General features: G+C 55.5%; 1 protein-coding gene across 1 annotated transcript; it reads right to left on the reverse strand.

Annotated features, from left to right (window-relative positions):
* Nucleotides 1-2,096: 2,096 nt before the first annotated feature.
* C1H1orf127 (chromosome 1 C1orf127 homolog) lies at nt 2,097-15,651 on the reverse strand. Its single transcript, XM_007170072.2, is given in 15 exon segments — nt 2,097-2,102; nt 3,182-3,315; nt 3,318-3,375; nt 3,641-3,753; nt 3,756-3,941; nt 3,944-4,028; nt 8,845-8,963; nt 9,014-9,149; nt 9,391-9,481; nt 9,483-9,584; nt 11,100-11,179; nt 11,252-11,413; nt 11,416-11,496; nt 12,395-12,441; nt 15,515-15,651. Coding segments are annotated over 15 exon segments (1,461 nt in total). The 5' UTR covers nt 15,576-15,651.
* Nucleotides 15,652-15,981: the final 330 nt, after the last annotated feature.

Raw genomic sequence — 15,981 nt, forward strand, 5'->3', positions numbered from 1 at the left:
AGAGGTCTGACGTGGGAAGCATCTAAAATCTGGAAATTCGAGACCTTCAACGAGGGAAAAACAAGGAGCCTGGATGTTTCAGGGCGTGAAAACTGGCCTTGTGCTCAAGGAGGAAAACCCAAAAAGGGAAACTGGACCAGTGGCTGTTCCCTGTAACAGGAGAGAAGGACAATAAACGCATCACAGACCCTGGACTCGATACACAGAGTCATGTGGGGAATGCTGAGGATCCAAGCTGCAGGGGAGGGGTGGGGCCCCGATTTCTAATTACCCCCAAATCCCAGGTTGCCTGAGATCCCACCCGGCAGGCCACTGACCGGGAGTGGCAGAGCTGCTCTCTGCCAGCATTTCACTGATCACAGACGTGTCAGCTGTCAGCCATAAACAAATGACTGCACGACCGACCGGGGAGGTCTCAACAGGAAAACCGGAGGTCCCCAGGGCAGAGAAAACACTGGCGCACGTGTACGCATGACTGTGGGTCAGACCCAGGAGCCACCCAGGCCCTGGCGGACCCGGAGCCCTGGTCACAGATCTGGGGTTGTCCCGTGTTGAGGCAGAACAGGAGACCTCCGGAGAACCCCGATCACTTTCTAATTAAACACGACTGTCCGGGTTTTGAGCCGAGGCGGAGCGGAGCAAAGGGAAGGAAGAGAAGAAAAGTGGTTTGTTCCAGCTGCGCGGAACGCTGAGCTGGGAAGAGTGCCCAGAACAGTTAATGCCCAGACCCTCTCAGCCTTGCAAATCGCCGCCCGCCTGGGGGGTGAAGAGCCATTTATGCCAGGTAAAGGCAGGCAATTTCATTAACTCCACTCCTGACGTCTCATCTCCAAGGGCGCGGGTGGTTAAACGTGAGCGGGATTGGTAAAGGGTCAGCCTGGTTGGCAGGACTTTCTGGGGTGGGTATGCGCCCCTGGTCTACGAGGTCCCCAAGCTGAGTATCTCTGCAGAGACGAAGAGGGGAAGAGGTGATTGGGGGCGGAGGAGAGACAGACTTGAGACAGAGACTGACTGGCTCCTAGCTGAAACACTGCAGGCCGGTGTTGGGGTAGATGTGACACGTCTCAAACACCACCAGCAGCCACCTCCATCGAGTCCTCCAGGTGCAGGGCAGGAGCGGCACAAGCCCTCAACAGGGAACCCTTGGAGTCACTCCTCATGGGGCCTCTCTCATCCCCCCCACCTTGTCCCCCTGCTGCTGTTCTTGTGCCTCTGTTGTCCAGCCTTTTAAAGCCAGAATAAAGCTGGGCTCCTACCTCAGCCTTCAGGCCCTGCAGGCCCCTGGTCCCTTCCACTTCCTCCTGCCGGATGGCGTCTTTCAGTCCCTCCAACCCTCCCCAGGACTCTGGCACTTGCCGTGCCTCTGCGCGGATACCCCTGCCCCAGCCCTTTCCAGATTTACTTCCTCGGGGGGTTCGTCCCCACCATCCCGCCCAAAGCAGCCCACGACCTGCCCCCACCGACGTTGCATGTTTAGGACTCTTCAGAGCACTTGGTGTGAAAACATCCACGCGTGTGTTTACTGTCAGTCTCCCTGCCCCTTCACACATGAGCACGTGGGCCTTTCTCTGTCCGATTCACCCTTCCCTTCCAAGCTGGATCGGTGTCTGCACAGAGGACATGCTCCGTAACCGAGCCGTGGGGCCCAGGAAACGCTCTACGGAAAGGCAAGTGATCCGGGGAACCAGCCAACGGTAAGCCCACGACCTCAGCGCTGGGCTCTAAACAACTTCCCCACCAGCCTCTGAAGACCTTGTAGCCCCGAAGCCACGGGCTCCTATGAGCTGATCCAGGCTTAGAGGAGGTCAAGGCCTTCCTTCCTCACCAGTCCAGGCCGCCCAGTCAGGTGTCCAAGGCAGTGGTCAGAGGCTTGGTCCTCCTCTTACTGGCTTCCCCTCTAGGTGTCAGGCTTGCCCTGGCATGGGGGCAGCCATCCCGGGGAAACGCCTGGCGGGGCAGGGGGATGGGGAGGGGGCCGAGCTTGGAGTCACGGCTCCGATTCAAGAAAGGAAATCATCCGAGCTTTTAAAAAATTAAATGGAGTCAGTAATTTGATTTCAGAGAGAAGCTGAAAACCTCGTAATGGCAGGAGCAGCTCAATTCTGTGGCGAAAAGGAAAAGCCTTAAATGGGACTATTAAGCTTTTGCCTGGGATGGATCTGCCCGGAGAAGGAGGAAGGAGGGAGGGCGGGCAGGGGGAGAAGTCATCCTCGAGGCAGAGACCGTTCATCAGCCAAGACAACCCTGATTATTTATTTATTTATTTATTTATTTATTTATTTATTTATTTCACATTCCGGGCGTTGCCGAAGGCCTCTTCTTCTTGGCTGCGTTTCAAATCCCTCTTCTAGTGATGGGCCGGCCTGGGGGTGGGGGTAGGGTTGCTACCCTTCCAGGGAAGCACTAGGTACCACTCTGGCTCAGGCCACAGCTGGGCTTCTGGGCCAGGGAGCCTGGGAACATTGGCATCCCTGGGGGTCAACAGGGGTCACCGGAGCTGTCCAAGCCAGCAGGGTACCAGCTGCTGCCATGGGAACCAGAGGAAGGGAGTGGTGAGTCATAAAAACAAAGCAGTAACACTCAGGGGGTTCTTTAGAGACCTGGGGTCATGGCCCCCTGGGGCCCAGGGGAGAGGGCTTCTCACATCATAGGATCTTATCACCACCTACCTTCTCAGAAAGATGTCTGAACTATGGCTGAAGGCTTTCCATGCTCTCCTGGAATAAGCAAACATCCCCTCTGCCTGGGTCTGGGAGCCCAGCTGTTCAGCTTCTCTGATTTGCCAGGACGGCAGCAGTAATGACCTCAAGAATGGCTCACAGGTTCTGAGCTAGAGGCCTGTGTCCATCTTCTTGCTTGCCCCTAAACAGACCCATTGGGAAGAACTAGTATCACCCCCTATTTGACTGATTGGGAAACTGAGGCACAGAGAGGTTAGTGCCTTGCCCAAGGTCACACAGCTAAAGAGTGAAAGGACTGGGCCTTGAACCACAGCAGCCTGGCTGCAGAGCCTGCAAACTTTCCCCTCCCCCATGCCTCACACATTTAACAGCGAAAGGGCAAGAACAAAAACGCTGGGGCCTGCACTCGTGGGCAGTCCAAGCGGGTGGGAGGCATGCCCCAATGCTGCCCACCGCGCTGTTTCACACTTGGCATCCCCTGGGGTGCTCCCAGGACACACCCCAGCAAGGGGGTCTCTCAGAAGCCCCTGCATGATGTTCTGAAGCTCAGGAGGCCTGTGCCTTTCAAGGCTGGTTGCCAGTGTGGGCTCTGCTGGCTCCTGCCGGGGGGTACCCTGGCCAGCAGTGAAAGGGTCTCTAGGTTGACCAGGCTGGGTGAGGAAATGTCCGTGGGAGGCCACAGGCTCTGAGGTTGCTGGACGTGTGTGTGGCCCCCGTCTCAGCCTGCTCCGCTGGCCAGCTACAGGCTGACTTGAGGCCTCAGGCTCTACATGACTTTCCCACAGATGAGGCAGTGGGCTTCTCGGAGGCGGAGGCCAGATGGCTCTCGGGAGCTGCACTCTGCTGGCAGCTGCTCAGCAGGAAGAATTGGCAGGGGGCGGCTGGGCCCTCCCTGTGCCTCCCCTTGCGCTCCGGTCCTGAGGCCCTCAGACGGCCACTGGGGCCTGCTGCCACCACACCTTGGAAGTATTCACCACTGGGGCAGTGCTGTGGCATCCATCCCCACAAGGAGGGTGAGTCCCCTCCAGGTCCTGACTTGGTTCTGGGAATGAGAGGCCCAGGTGCCCTCTGGCCCCTCCCTGGGTGGCCCCCCAGCTTCTGCTCTGGAGGATGTTTCCTGGGGATCTCCAGGGGAGCCGCGGGAACACAGCACCTCTTCAGCCAGGCTGGTCACCAAGGGCTTTGTCAACGGCTGGACCTCCTTGCTGGCCTGCCAGGGCCCCCGCATGGGCTGGTCGGCAGCCACGTCCCCCTGTGACAGCCTTCCAGTAGGAGGGGACTTCCTGGTAGCTAGGCGGGGCTCTGCTCAGGCCTAGACTGCCACTTAGGGTAACAGATGGCCTGAGACTATTGGGACCCCCAGAGAGGCAGCTGGAAACGAGACATCTGAGGACAAAGGCATGGCCCAGGCCCAGGGGGCGCGAAGACTGGACAACTACTATGGACACTGAGGACAGTGCAGCTGAAGGCAGGGGGTCCAGGTCACCCCGCTTTCCCTGGGGGAGCTGATCCTCTGGGAAAGGGAAAAAGGAAGCCAGTAGATGTCCACCTTCTTCCGCAGGTTTGGCTGTTCGCAGAAAAGGTCCAAGCCCCTTCTTCAGCGAGAGAACAGTGGAGAGAGAAAAAGCATCAGAAATAACAGGATGTGGTTTCAGCCACCCTGAGGATGGCAGCCCGGGGAAAGGCCTGTGGCAGCTGCGACCTCAGGCCTGGCTCCTGGGCTCCAGCTCCTTTGAAGCGTGCCTCGGTTTCCCTCCGGTCTGTGTGCACCGCCGCGGGCCCTCCCCTCCACCTCCTTGTGCCGGGTCCCAAGGCCCTGCGTGGCCGTGAGCCAGGCAAGACAGCTGGGCTGCGCTCAGGTGGAAGCTCTCGGGGAGCCCCGCTTTCTCTGGGGAATGGTGGGAATTTGAAGAGGAGGAGACATGGCCGGAGGTCTGAGTGGGACTCCCTTTGGTGGAATGGTGGTGAAAGAGAGGGGCCTCGCGCCTGGCTGGGTCCACTGATGCCTCGCGGGGATGCACCCTTCAAGGGAAACCGTGGGTGGAAGTCAGGGCGAGGGACTTCCATTGGCTGGTCCACGGGAAGGCTAGTGAGCGAAACTCTGAGAAAACCCTTCCCGGAGGCCTCCTGCAGTTTGGAACTGGGAAAAGGCAGCAGATGGTATTCCTCCTGGAGGGGCTCCTGCTGGGGAGTGGTCCTCGGTATGGCAGTTGAGGCAGACAACTCCCGTCCTAAACCTCCCAGAAAGGAAGCAGAGGTCAGTCCTTCTCCTAAGGGAGCAGAATCCTCCCAACACCCTGCTGGAGGGGCCACATGGGTCCCCTTTTTACAGACGGGGAAATAGAGGCTTTAGAGGTCAAGTTCAAGCACCGGATTAGGAACTGTCCTCCTTGGCTGAATTTCACAGACCTTTGACCTGGAGTCCTTTTTGAGATCATGCAGGCATCAAAATCTATTTCTTTTTTTTTTAATTTTTATTTTATTTATTTATTTGGTTGCGCCGGGTCTTAGTTGCGGCATGTGAACTCTTAGTTGCGGCATACATGTGGGGTCTAGTTCCCCGACCAGGGATGGACCCCAGACCCCCTGCACTGGGAGCGCGGAGTCCCAACCACTGCACCACCAGGGAAGTCCCTAGTTCTGAAATTGAATCACAGAATTTCAGGTTTTCTCTAAAGAACACCTGTCCCTGACTCTCTGCCTCTGCTTGATGCCACCAGCCGGTGTCGTCTCTGAGCCATTCCCTATTTTGAGGCCAAATCCATCAGCCCAGCCCCAGGAACCACACAGACCCAGGCTCTGCCTCGACCCCGTTGACATCCTGGGCAAGATCATTCTTTGTTGTGTCGGGGAGACGGCTCCTGTGCACTGCAAGATGTTTAGCAGGATCCCTGGCCTCTACCCACCACATGCGAGTAGCGTCCCCCTGCGTTGTGACAATCAAAAATGTCTCCAGACATTGCTAAATGTTCCCCCGGGAGGCAAAAATGCACCCCCAGTTGCAAATTCTGGCTCACGGATCAAATATAGCCCTTAGACATGTTTGGTTTGGCCTGCAGAGGGTTTTAAATATTTTTAAATTAACTGACAAAATTTTATAATTTTCCAGCTTCCCCTGGAAAGTCAGAAGATTTGGCCACACTGGCCTGCCTCTCTACAAGGCAGGAATCGGCTCCACTTAAATGAGACTACTCTCTTGAAAAGGGTCTGGTGGGACTTCCTGGTGGCGGCGCAGTGGTTAAGAATCCGCCTGCCAATGCAGGGGACACGGGTTTGAGCCCTGGTCCGGGAAGATCTCACACACTGCGGAGCAACTAAGCCCGTGCGCCACAACTCCTGAGACTGGGCTCTAGGGCCCGCAAGGCACAACTACTGAGCCCGCGTGCCACAACTACTGAAGCCTGGGTGACTAGAGCCCGTGCTCCGCAACAAGAGAAGCCACCATAATGAGAAGCCCGCACACAGCAACGAAGAATAGCGCCCGCTCGCCGCAACTAGAGAAAGCCGTGCACAGCAACGAAGACACAATGCAGACAAAAACAAAAAAAAAGAAGGGGTCTGGTGGCTGCCAGTTCACCACTGGAGTCCCCACCACTCCCCACTGGCTCCTACACTGAGCTTTGTCATCCCACCCTTGGGCCATGGGTTTTCTTACCCTCATTCCTTTACACTCCCTGCCTGACCCCTAGAGGCATTTTTGCCAGTAACCCCTGCTTTACAATGTAAAACAGCGGTAGCTAAACCACCCTCTTGGCTTCTCTTCTCAGGCTGGGCTCTCCATTGCCTCCACTGCTCTTGATACCTCCAACCTTACATAATTAGGATTTCTCCCACAGGTTCTAATCACTTTTTGGCGGAGAGGAAGGAGATTTTTAAAAATCTGTAACCACCAAGTGCTTAGGCAATCCTGGTGCCCTAATATTCCAACATATTCGCCACATATTATCCCAGAGAAATGTTCTTTGTCTAAAACATTTTTTTTAAAATGCCTGGTGAGGGCTTCCCTGGTGGCGCAGTGGTTGAGAGTCTGCCTGCCAATGCAGGGGACACGGGTTCGAGCCCTGGCCTGGGAAGATCCCACATGCCGCGGAGCAACTGGGCCTGTGAGCCACAACTACTGAGCCTGTGCGTCTGGAGGCTGTGCTCCGCAACAAGAGAGGCCGCGACAGTGAGAGACCCGCGCACCGCGATGAAGAGTGGCCCCTGCTTGCCACAACTAGAGAAAGCCCTTGCATAGATACGAAGACCCAACACAGCCAATAAATAAATAAATAAATAAATAACCTAAACCAAAGCCTGGCTTAAAAAAAAAAAAAAAAGCCTGGTGAAAATTCAATCCAACAAGCATGTATTAAGTGCTTACCAAGGGCAAGGCAGTGTGATAAGGCCCATGAAGAGTAAAATGCTGAATAGGGCACGGCCCCTGATGGCAAGGAGCTCATAGACCACAGGGAGAGACAAGAGCATGTACCACTAACAATAAGAAGAGAAAGACCTAGAAGCTGCAGGGGAGGTGCAGGGAAGGTGTGCTGGAAACCAGGGAAGGGAGAGGTTAATTCTGGCTGCTGATATGAAATTAATAAAACGAGGAAGAGAACATTCTTTCCCCGTGTAAATCTTTCCAGAGAGGCCAAAACGCCTTTCTAAAATGTTCTTATTGCTGTTGCCCCAGCTATTTTTGTATTTTATGTACTATGTCCCTACCAAGAACCTACCCTCTCCTCAAAGCCCAGGACAAAGGTCACCTGCTCCTTGGCGTCTCCCTCAAGCCCGCCTGCCCTCCGTTTCAACTCTCTGGACATTGCTTCTCTCCCCTTCCAGGCAGGCCACTAGTTGAAAGCAAGGACCGAATCTGGCGGCCTCTGTTCCCTCCCACGGGGCCTCACGCACAGCAAATGCTTAGCGAATATTTGTTGGATAAAGTTCTGGCCCTCCCTTTCCAAAATCAATGTCATCGCTGCAGGAAACTGTTAAAATAAAAACAGCCGAAATGTGTAAAAACTTTCAGGAAACATTTCCATTTTTAGCAGACTGTTAGAACTCATCCCCGCCCCGCCTTTTCCTTTGTTTCTAATTCTGAATTTGGGGCTGGATGGTAGGCAGTCCCCCTTTTAATCTTTAAATATAGTTCTGAATATAATTACATTTTTATGCAGCACCGAAACATCATATCCTGGTAACGGGGCATTCTTGCACTATTAACATCTGAGTTAAATCTCCTTTGCGTCTGTCTTCTATTGAGGACAGTTAGGAAGTCGAAGATGAAAGTGATCGACATCATTTGTGAATTATGTGTATTTCCTTATGCTGTATTTCAATGCGTTCTGCTCCTAGTGATTTTGTGAATACCAGGTTGTCTGGTAGCTGTGCTTTCACCAAAAACGCCTTTCAAGACTTGAATCCCAGCATCCTGGCACGGAGGACACACACCACGTTTAGAGGAGGGTTTGTCTTGGTTAAGAAATAAGTGGTAAAGCAACTATACTCCAATAAAAAAAAAAGAAAAAGAAATAAGTGGCCTCGCATAGTGCTCTTGCCAAGGAGCCTACCCGACCTTTCAGGCACCAGGGACCGGTTTCGCGGAAGACAGTTTTTCCATGGAAGGCAGGGGGATGGTTCAGGTGGTAATGCAAGCTATGAGGAAAGGGCAGATGAAGCTTTGCTCACTCGCCCGCCGCCCACCTCCTGCTCTGTGGCCTAGTTCCTAACAGGCCACGGCCCGGGGGTTGGGGATCCCTGCGGTAGGTGACCCGTGGAACTGGAGCCCACGCAGGTCGCTGGACGATCGAAACAGAAGTGGCTCCTCTTGTGCCAGGAACTCTGCTGAGCTCCTAACTCCATCATCTCCAGTCCTCACAACAGGTAGCGGTATTCCCACTTTTAAAAAAATATTTATTTATCTATTTGGTTGCACCGGGTCTGAGTTGTGGCAGGCGGGCTCCTTAGTTGCAGCATGCATGTGGGATCTAGTTCCCTGACCAGGGATCGAACCCGGGCCCCCTGCATAGGGAGCTCTTAGTCTTATCCACCGCGCCACCAGGGAAGTCCCAGGCTATTTCCATTTTGCAGATGGAAGAAACTGAGGCTCAACAAGGTGAAGTGAGTCGCCCAGGTCCTGCAGCTAGCTAGAAAGTTGATGTGTCCCCCGCCCCCTCCCCGGCACTTTGACTCCACCTAGCTCCCCGCAGCCCTCCTGCTCCCCGGCCAGTTCCAACCAGTGTGCCTGACACCATCGTTTACCCGGGTTGGGTGTGGGACCTGTCAGGCCGGGGAAGAGGAAGCCTTGTCATGGGAGGAAGAACCACAGGCAGGGCCAGCAGGCACACCCTCACCGTGACTCTCACCCACACCCTGGAAGGAGCTCTCCGCCGACCAGAGGATGGGGGCGGCCACCTCGGCAAATCCCAGGCTCAGGACCACCCTATAGAAAGCCTGCGTCCCCAGAGCTCCTTGGGCCTCCTGGCATTGCTGTGGGGCAGCGAGGAGTTAGTCCCGTGTGGCAGGGTGCATCCTGTGTCCTGTGGCTGCCCTCCTGTGGGGCCACCCTGGCAAGAGTGCCAGGCTTCCGGGCTATAAGTGGCAAAGGTCCATTTTCTGCTGGCTCCACAGCTCTGCTGTCACGTCTCTGACTCCACATGGCATCAGTGGCCCAAGGAGAAGGGGTCTCCAGAAGGGGCAGGACAGCCGATGCCACCACCAAGACCCTGACCTGGACCTGGATCACCCCAGCCGCCAGGACACCGACCGCCGCAAAGTCCCTGTTTTCGGTCACTGTGAAGGTAAGGAACTGGGGGACCCGGGAATTTTAGGCTCAGGCTTTCCTCCAAGTAGGAACCTCTTTTGACCAGATCCAGTCTCTGCTTTGGGATGTGAACAAGACCTCCATCTCTGGCTGGGATGACACTGGAATGGGGAAGGACGCGTGACACAGAAAAATACACACTCTGCAGGCACGTGGACGAAAGGGTGGTGACAGGACCTCAGCCAGAGGCCACACCCGTGGCCGGCACTTTCGGGATTGGTGACATGGGATTACTCGGTGTTCGGTATCACTGTCTGGGCTGGAACGTGACTGCACTGATGCAGAAGAGAAGGAAAGGCCATCCCCAAACACCTGGGGATCCTGCTGTTTGCAAAGACCCGTGAGGAAGCAGATGCTGAGAGCGGGGCTGCCCGTGGAAGTTGCAGAAATGTCTCTGCCAAGACTGTCTTCAGCTTGGTGGCCTAGCCTGGTGCCCCTTCCATTACCAAAGCTGCTCTTAAGAAATAAAGCTTGTATCAGTTGTTTACACTTTAGCAAGAATTTCGTTGTGTCAGCCCTCTCACAGGGGCATTTAAAGCCAGCTCTGCAGTGGCTAAATGAAAGCATCTGTCTCCAAGTAAAAGGATTTCAAGCATTATGAATAAGGAAAGGGATGTTTGGGGGCTTGGTGAGGCCGTCCCCAGTGCCCTAAACTCCCCAGAGTCCCATCATGAAATCTCATGCATGATAAAATTCTATACAAATGTCAAGTCTTAGTCATCTCAGATCTACCCACTCAGGATGAAGCCTTTGATGTACCTAACTTTGCATACAGAGTTCCTTAGAATTTAAATTCCCCGGAGGTAGGAAGTGGTCTTCCAGACTCCGGGCCTCTCTGTATCACACCCCAAGCTGAATGAAATAGTTATCACATACAGGGTCTAGATCAAGGGTCCCAACCTCTGTCAGAGCATGGAGCCCTCAAGAGCCTGATGAAGACCGCAGACCCTCTCTCATCTTTGTTCTCAGACCCCCTGGAGGCCATCTTGGGACTTCCCAGGAGTTCAAAGACCTCGGGTTTGGAAAAGTGGATGATTCCACTTTTCATCCACTCTCTACACCCCACCCCTGCTCCACACACACTTGTACCCGCCAGAAAGAGCCAAGGTCTCTCTGTCCCAAGCAATTCAGGAACGCATGGCCAAGGTTGGGGCTAAGAAGAGGCGAGGTGGGGTGGGACCACGGACATAAGGTGCCAGAGGAGGGAGGAACACAAAAGGGACAAGAGGGCGATGTAGCCGGAAAGGATGGGCATTGGGGGCCCTCTTGGGTCTCACCCCGTGGGCCAGCGGCTCCTAAAGACAAGCCATAAGCAGCAGGAGCCCTGTGGGGTGTGCAACGCTTGCTGAGGCAGGATTGTCTCCCCGTGGCCTCCGAAACTGCTCCTTCCAGAAGCAAACTCCCTCCACAGGGCCCCCCCTCCCACCTTCGGACCAGCCTGTGGACTGAACCCCCAAGGGTCCCAGAGCTCAGGTCAGGGACTGTTGTTCCAATGCAACCAGGATATATTATTTAGCCGGGATATTTTTAGCAGGAAAGCGAGCTCGGAGCAAATGTCATGTGAGCCGTCTTCTCTTCCACGGCAACTTTGGGCTATTTAAAGAGATGGTAATTACGTTCCTGCCACCACGATCAGGACTACGAGCTGAACGCGTGATTGCAGGAGCCGCTCATCTGCCACGCGGAGCGCTTGACGCTAATGGGGCCCAATTTTCGAAGCTGCCTGCCTAAATCTATCCGGTCTCCAGGTGGACATTTGAATCGGCACTGGAGCGCCGGCAGACTGCTCTCCGGGGCCTCCCCGAGGGTGCCACGCCTTGAGGCTCCCCGCCGGGTAGGGCTGCTGCCCGCCACTGACCTCCTGCCTCTGGACAAGGTCTTGCCTTGGGCTCTGGATGGTGAGGGTGGTGGCGGTGACGTCCATGCTGATCATCGTGCTGTTGATGATCCCATCAGGCTGGCGTCCCCCAGAGAAGCCACCGGCTCCCCTCCGATGGACAGCAGCCACGGGGTCTGGACAAACAGGAGGTACTCATAAACAGTCTGGCCAAGGAGATGGGGTCGCTAGGGGGTCAAGGAGAAGGCGCACTTGAGAGCACACTCAGGAAGGTGACAGGGCCAAGGGGAGAATAGGCAGGGCCACGAGGGAGGAAGGCAACCTGGACATTTACACTCCTTACGCTCCAGGGAAGCAGACCCCTGACAGGAGCGCTGGGCACGTGGTAGGTGCGCCACAGGGCTGAAAGATCCAATGAGCCGTTACCCCCACTAGCAAGGCCAAAGGGTGACCCACACGCTGCCCGGTCTGAGTCCTGGCCTCGGTTCCCTTTGCAATGCTCCAGAGGGACATTGGCCATCGGGGCCTTGAATAAAGGCGGGTGCCTGGAGGGCGGGAGGGGGACAGAGAGGGGCCCCCGGCCCCTATCCTAGGAGGACTAGCAAGAGGAATTCAGGAGAAGACTTGAGGAAGGGAAAGCTCACTGACTTCAAATATTCAAAGGGCTGTGAAATGGAGAAGGGACCGGCTCCTTCCGGGGGGGCTGCGGAGAACAGAGGACCAGCAGAAGGAAAGTTTGGGGAAACAGCTGGGCAATATGGGAACAGGTGGTCTTGCAAAGGAATGAGCTTCCCATCACTGGAGACTGTGCAGAGAGAATCTTAGCACGAGAAGGACCTCAGAGGCCTTCAACCCAAAGCCGGGACCCCTCCTCAGATTTCCTCTCAGATGGCCTCTGCCTGCAGGACACCAGGGAACGCTTCCAACCTCGGCTGCCAAGACACAAGCCCAGCAGAGCTGTCCTTGTCCACCAACGTTCCAAAGGAGAACAGAAACCAAAACCTCCTGCCTCAGGGTGTCCCCAAGCACCAGGCCTGGCAGAACCTTCCAGAAAGTTGCTCCTGACCCACCTACATGTCCACTGGTGCTTCCCAGGGGTAGGGGCAGGGAGACCTGCAGAACCAAAAGGAAGCAACATCTCCTGGCAAAGCAGTAAGCGAAGGTGAGAGTAAACATTTCTGTCTGAGCACAGAAGCGCTGGCAATTACCCCAGCAGGAGGCCGGCGAGAGAGCCACACGGCTGGGTTGTTTGCTCATTAAGACAAGAAAATCATTTATGTTCTGAGACTCCAGTGTCAACAGACCCAGGGAAATGTCGTTGCCTCAGCTGCCACCCTGGGCCTGGACAAGGGGGCGGCTAGGGTTCCGGGAGCAGCTGGCAAGGCCAAGAGCGCAGGCGCGTGGCCGAGATGGTCATCTCCCAGTCCTCCCACCTTGTTTTTCTCCCGAGTTCACCCATTTCTCCCTCGCCCTTTCTCTTTCCTTTTCAGATCCAAATAGCAATGGTGGAGGGAGGGCTTCCAAGGGCGGACACTTTCACCACTGGCACTGAACTCGGGGTGACCACCCATCCCAGTTTCCTGGGGACTGAGCAGGTCCCCCTGGGACTTAGTGCCAAAACAGGAAAGGCCCAGGCAAACTGGGATGGTCAGTCACCGTACCGCCTGTGAACCTCGCAGCCACGCCACGGGGGGACCGTTCTCCCAGATGGTCATCTGAGAAATGCACAGATGAGGGGAAGGTGATGGTGTGGGCTGGGCACCTTTCCTGGAGCTTCTGCTGCAGCCCACACCCTCCACCCTGCCCTTCTCTCAGTTCTTTCTGCTTTCTCCAAACTCCGCTTTGCATTTGCTTCAGACCTTGGCAGGGAAGTCTCGGCACAAGGAAGGCGTCACGGACCAGCCGAGGGCCCCTCGGAGATCATCTGACCAACACCCCTCCCTATACAATGTGGGGAGGAATGAGGCCAGAGGGGACTGACTTGCCTTGATGATGCCCCCATCCAAGACCACTCCCACTCCTCCATACGGAGGGACAGAGAGGGGCTTCCTGCAGGAGAAAGAAGCGAAAGGGACTGGGAGGAGACCCCAGGCAGCTCAGCCTTCTCTGCTCCCCAGCCCTGCTGCTCCTTGGCCCTGAGAGCCCCTCCTGGCAGCAGGCTCACGATGGCCCACGGGGAGCTCCTTGAGTGAGGCTGGCTGTTTCCTTGTCTTTGGAGGTGCTGCCTTCACTTGCGGGGCGAAGGGGCAGGAATGGGACAGATGCCTGCACTTTGGTGAGAGGATGGAGGGGATTCGGCATCTGCCTTTGCCACCACCAAAGCTGTCCCATCGTTTCCACTCCTGTCCTCCACTGCAACCTGGAGGAAGGCAGGGAAGCCCCCCGGAGGCTGAGCTTTGAAGAGGGAGACAGTTCTGCTCCAAGAAGGAAGAGAAGACAGATCAAGAGCAAAGCAAAAACGCACGGCCCTTTAAGGCCCCACGCGGAGGCTATATTTAGGGCCGAGGACATTTCGCAGGACCTCGGGCAGCCTTCCCTGGGAGCAATCGCTAATCACTGCATTGAGTTTACGGGTGCCCCTGGGCACACTTAACCCAGGGCAATGAATAGTTATTGCGCGGCCTCCCGCTCGGGGCCTGTGGGCACACTTAAGCCAGTGCGGCGGATCGCTGGGAGCGGGCACAGCTCGGGTACACCCTTGGGCACCCTGCGCTTTCAGCGGGGAGAGGCAGAGTATTAAATATCTATGTGCCCTGTGCCCACAGCTGCATTTAGCCAAGGGCAAGGCCGGTGAAACGGCTTTAATTAAAACTTAATGCAAGTTCAAGGTGCAGACACGGAAGCCGCGGCTGCAGAAGTCACCAGGAATGAATCAGTCAATTCGATGAGGTTCTCAGCGGGGGGAACGGGGTGGCGGGGAGGGGGGACAGGGCTGCGGAGACCTGTCTTCTGCTGAGTACTTGCTGCCCACCTCTCTGCGTCTGTGCTCTGGGACTTGGGGCCACCGCACACGCCCATACCTCGCTTGGTGAAGGATGCTGGGATTCAGGTATCCGGGCTTCAAAGGCAGGTGGTTGGAAATAAAGCAGGCCCCTGGGCCGGGAGCGTGTCCTGCTTTTCCCAGTCACTCAGCCCAATGTCGCATGACACCTGCAACGCCGTCCGCCTGGCGGCAGCTCCCAAAATTACAGGCCCAGTGCAGAGGGAGGAGTGACCAGCGCCGGAATGTCAAAGGAACGCGCTGGTGGCAATGCTTGGGGATCCTGGGGTCCAACCCTGCGATTCTTAGGAGGACCAGTACCAGGCTTGGTGTGGCCACTTGTGCCACTAAAAAGGCAAGTAGGCAGAGGAAGCCTTGCCACTCTGCCCCTGCTCCTTAAGACTGGGAAGCAAAGGAATCTCAGAGAGGTCTGCCCATGGGCCCAAGACGGCAGTGAGCTGGGCTCAGAGTTGGAGGAGCTCAGGTCCTCTGAGCCGTGGTCCGGGGATGCTCCCTGCCAGACACACCTGCTTGAAAATTCAGACCAGACGAGAACACAGCTATAAAGCCTTCCTGGGGCAAAGGCTCCACGTCTCATTCAAATCTGTTCCCTTAGCAACAGCACAACACCTGGCATATAGTAGGTGCTTAATAAACGCTTGTTGCGTGAATGGTGATTGTCATTAGCAGGCTTTTTGTGCCAAACTCCTCTTTTCATTTCTCCTTTCCTGTTTCCTGATCTTTAAAATGGAGACATTATACCTGATTGTAACGGAGGTATTTTTATGACTAAAAGTCTATAATTCCTCGGCACTACCCAGGTCAAGAAGGAGCATGCAACCTGGCAACTTTTTTCAATGGAGAGAAAAAGAACACAGGACATAATATTGCAGCTTTGGTGATAATCTCGTCCTCCCACTGTCCCCAGTGCCAGCGACGATGGGAAGTGGAGAATATTAGTTCAGAACCTTTAACAGCCCCACTCCCACTCCATCCCATCTCTTCCCAGGTTGCTCAGACAACAGCCCAGCGGACCCGGGCATCCAGCCAGGGCCCACGAATGTCTGCAGAAGAGCCATGCCACGCGGCACCTCCAGCTGCCACCTGCGGGCCCGGCCACATCTTGAAGCTCAGGAGCCACGGCCTCTGGAGAGAAGCCCAGCCTGGGAACCCCTACTCCCACCCCCAGGCCTCTGAGCCCATTAGCTGAATGCATGTGGGCCGGCAGTGGACACTCTCTCGGCCCAGCCTGGACGCGATCACTGGACACTTCATTATGCAGCAGTCACTCTGCTCCAAACTTTTCACCTCCCCTTTGAAATATTCTGGTTTCCAACCTGTAATTTGCTTTCTAGAAGTAGGACAAAATTCCTGTGTGCAAATGAGAGAGGAAAACACAGTTAATAGGCTGCAATTATAGGTCAGTGACTATTCACAGCAAATATGATTAACATCAACCCACTGGAAGCTGGGCGGTTCTCATGGAAGAGGATAGGAAGTGAGCTGAGGCTGCCGGGGATCAAAACCTGGGTCCAGCTTCTGGAATCCAGCAGTTCAGCCTCCACCAGGGAAGCCCTCAGGGCCAGCGGATTTCAGGAAGGTCCAACCTGTCCGGACAGAACAGGAGCTTGTGCCTGAACATCCCTTGACAGGTGTCAAGCATCTGCTCACAACTTGTCTC

The sequence above is a fragment of the Balaenoptera acutorostrata genome, chromosome 1, assembly GCF_949987535.1.
Source record: "Balaenoptera acutorostrata chromosome 1, mBalAcu1.1, whole genome shotgun sequence".
Lineage (NCBI taxonomy): Eukaryota > Metazoa > Chordata > Mammalia > Artiodactyla > Balaenopteridae > Balaenoptera > Balaenoptera acutorostrata.